Here is a 3,943-nt window from a genome sequence, read left to right on the forward strand (position 1 = left end):
AAAAAAAAAAAAAAAAAAAAAAAAATCCCACTTAGCTGGACCCACTTAGCATGTAGTCCTAGCTACTCGGGAGGCTAAGGGAGGAGGATTGTCTGAATCCAAGAAGTTGAGGCTGCAATGAGCTGTGATCATACCACCACTGCACTCCAGCCTAGGTGACAGAGTGAGACATTGTCTAAAAAGAAAATGAAATAAAATAAAATAAAAATAAACTAGAATAAGAAAGACATTTTTGAGAACTTTGTAAAAATAGTTAAGTACTACATGCATTAAAGTATCAAATAATGTTAAATTCAAATAAGTCATGGCACAATCGCATCCTTTAAAAAATCAGTCACAAAGCTTAACAATACAGACTATTTCATTTTGGCATTTCAAACATGCTTAAGTCTATGTCAGGGGTATGCCCCAAAAATGTAACTTTTAGCTGTTGTTAAAAGTAAACTCCTTTTTATCAAGAGCAATTTTTCTCTGAGTGTTAGCAATCTAAGTACATGCAGAGACCCTAGCCTGAAGCAGCTGAGACTCCTGAATCTTAGAGCCATGAGGTTTACTCTATGGGCATCAGCTTGGGTGTCATGACAACCAGAAGCACATTCACCAACTTCTGCCCACAGTAGCCTCAAACTTACTTACAGCTATCTGAGTGTCTAGATCTTTAATTACATCAGCAACAGCTGTGAGCCCGGTGAAATGAGAGGCAGCCATTTTCAAAAGCTACCTGTAAATGAACAACTAGCATCAAGCAATATCCTTGCCATGGAATCATTTTAGTTGCATGGCCTGGTACATCTTTACCAACCAGGATCCAAGCAAACTGGATGTGGAAAAATGTATCTCCTTTTCCTCAGTGGGAGCCAAGACAAACATCTCCACCTCTTTTATAGGCAACTTTGAAAATTAATTGATGATTATGGCACATATAGACCATCTTCGTTTTTTTTTAGACGGAGTCTCGCTCTGTCACCAGGCTGGAGTGCAGTGGCGCGTTCTCAGTTCACTGCAACCTCAACCTCCTGGGATCAAGCAATTCTCCTGCCTCAGCCTCCCAAGTAGCTGGGACTACAGGCACACGCCACCAAGCCCAGCTAATTTTTGTATTTTTAGTAGAGATGGGGTTTAACCATGTTGGCCAGGATGGTCTCAATCTCTTGACTTCATAATCCACCCACCTCGGCCTCCCAAAGTGCTGGAATTACAAGTGTGAGACACTGCACCCAGCCTAGACCATCTTCTTATAAAATGAATGTCTGCTGTCAGGGATAAGCTAACAGCATATGGAATATTTTATTGGGCAAATATGTGGGATACGAACCTGCAGAAGTTATGTCAATGGCTTTCAGAACTTGTTCAAGTTGGCAACATAAATGTCTATCTGTATCTATTGTCCTCTTTTCCCTACTGCTGAGTTCTTCCTCAACACACTGTCTGACTTTCTAATATAAGAAATCTGGCCTGGCCCAGTGCCTCATGCCTGTAATCCCAGCACTGTGGGAGGCCAAGGCAAGCAGATCACTTGAGGTTAGGAGTTTGAGACCAGCCTGGACAACATGTTGACACCTGGTATCTACTAAAAATACAAAAACTAGCCAATAGCCAGGCATGGTGGCAAGTGCCTGTAATCCCAGCTACTTGGAAGGCTGAGGCAAGAGAATCTCTTGAACTCAGGAGGTAGAGTTTGCAGTGAGCTGAGATCAGGCCACTGCACTCCAGCTTGAGCGACGGAGCGAGACTCTCAAAAAAAAATAATAATAATATGAGAAATCATGTTCTCCTGGTTTACTCTCAATAAAAGCAACTAAGTATGTACTGGTTTAAAAAAAAAAAAAAAGATAAACTAGGCTGACTTGCTGGCCAAGAAACAGCTGAAAGGGACAGCAGAGTATTAGGATCACTTGTTTGTTTTAACCATATGTGGCCTCCTTCTCTCCTATCAACAAACATTACCAATACAAGAGTCAGCAGAGAAACCTTTCTTAACATGCTAATAGCTGTTCTAATATTATAAAAGCTAACTATTTTCCCAACACAAGTTCTATGGAAAAGCCCCATTAAAGATTATCAAACTGTATCCTCATCACTCTAGCCTCACACTAAACATACTATATCTCTCAAAACACTCCCACAACCTTCAAGGGACTTCCCAAATAATACTGAGTATCACACAAAATAAGTGGAAACATTTTATAATAAAGATTTTTGAATGAGAATTTCTGTTATAACATCTGGAGACATAGCTGGGTGTGGTGCTATGCACCTGTAATCCCAGCTACTCTGGGGGCTGAGGTAGGAGTGCTGCTTGAGCCCAGGACTTTGCGGTTAGACTTGGCAACATTATGAGACACTGTCTCAATCCCTCTCTCTCATTTTTTTTTTTTTTTTTTTTTTTTTAAGACAAGGTCTCATTCTGTAGGCCAGGCTAGAGTGCAGTGGTGCAATCGATTGTCTGTAGTCTTGAACTTGTGGACTCAAGCAATTTTCCCATCTCAACCTCTTAAGTAGCTAGGACTACAGATGCACACCACTGCACCCAGCTAATTTTGTTTTTTTGGTAGAGATGGGGTCTTGCTATGCTACCTAGGCTGGTCTCAAACACCTGGCCTCAAGCAATTCCCCTGCCTCAGCCTACCTGAGTACTGAAATTACAGGCTTGGGCCACCACCACACTCAGCCCTGTCTCTTTAAATTTTTTTTTTTTTTTTTTGAGAGGAGTTTCACTCTATCACCAGGCTGAAGTGCAATGGCATGGTCTCGGCTCACTGCAACCTCCGCCTCCTGGGTTCAAGCAATTATCTTGCCTCAGCCTCTCGAGTGGCTGGGACTACAGTCATGTGCCACCACGCTCACCTAATTTTTGTATTTTTAGTAGAGACGAGGTTTCACCATGTTGGCCAGGCTGGTCTAGAACTCCTGACCTTGTGATCCACCTGCCTCGGCCTCCCAAAGTGCTGGGATTATAGGCATGAGCCACCATGCCCGCCTCTTTAAAAATTTTTTTTAGGGCTGGGTGTGGTGGCTCACGCCTGTAATCCCAGCACTTTGGGAGGTCAAAGTGGGCACATCACTTGAGATCAGGAGTTCGAGACCAGCCTGGCCAACATGGTGAAACCTCTCTCTACTAAAATTATAAAAGATTAGCCAGACATGGTAGCAGGTGCCTGTAATCCCAGCTACTGGAGGCTGAGGCAGGAGAATCCCTTGAACCCAGGAGGCAGAGGGTGCAGTGGGCTGACACCTTAAGATTTGGAGACAAAAAAATACGGCCTATCTACATAGTACCAAATATGAATATTCGCATTACCAAATTAGGATTTTTTTTGTTTTCTTCTTTCCAGTGAGGTTGAATGAAATTAGGAAATAACCTTAAGGAATAGCTCCAACATCACTTTAATGAAGTAAGTGGAGGCTGGGCATGGTGGCTCATGCCTGCAATCACAGCACTTTGGGAGGGCGAGGCAGGTGGATCACTTGAGGTCAGGAGTTTGAGACCAGCCTGGCCAACATCGTGAAACCCCTTCTCTACTAAAAATAGTCAGGCATGGTGGCATGCGCCTGTAATCCCAGCTAGTCAGGAGGCTGAGACATGAACCTGGGAGGCAGAGGTTGCACTGAGCCGAGATAAGGCCATTGCACTCCAGCCCTGGTGACAGTGAGACTCTGTCTCAAAAAAAAAAAGAAAAAAGAAAGAAGTGGAACTTCTGGGGAAGGGAAAAAATCAGTTTCTCCCTAAGAAACTAGACAAAAATCGGCCGGGCGCGGTGGCTCAAGCCTGTAATCCCAGCACTTTGGGAGGCCGAGGCGGGTGGATCACGAGGTCAAGAGATCGAGACCATCCTGGTCAACATGGTAAACCCCGTCTCTACTAAAAATACAAAAAATTAGCTGGGCATGGTGGCGCGTGCCTGTAATCCCAGCTGCTGGGGAGGCTGAGGCAGGAGAATTG

General features: G+C 43.8%; 1 protein-coding gene across 3 annotated transcripts in view; it reads right to left on the reverse strand.

The window, feature by feature from the left end:
• Positions 1–3,943, reverse strand: part of TAF12 (TATA-box binding protein associated factor 12) — a 47,789-nt gene that overhangs the window by 24,019 nt on the left and 19,827 nt on the right. The window contains exon 2 of one of the 3 annotated variants that reach the window (XM_017534760.2): positions 637–721. The exons of the other annotated variants lie outside the window; for them this stretch is intronic. Within the exon in view, the coding sequence (XP_017390249.1) occupies positions 637–708 (72 nt within the window). The 5' untranslated portion in view covers positions 709–721. The remainder of the gene's footprint in view (positions 1–636; positions 722–3,943) is intronic. 3 annotated transcript variants of the gene reach the window in all.

Source organism: Cebus imitator, unplaced genomic scaffold (assembly GCF_001604975.1).
Source record: "Cebus imitator isolate Cc_AM_T3 unplaced genomic scaffold, Cebus_imitator-1.0 Scaffold87, whole genome shotgun sequence".
Lineage (NCBI taxonomy): Eukaryota > Metazoa > Chordata > Mammalia > Primates > Cebidae > Cebus > Cebus imitator.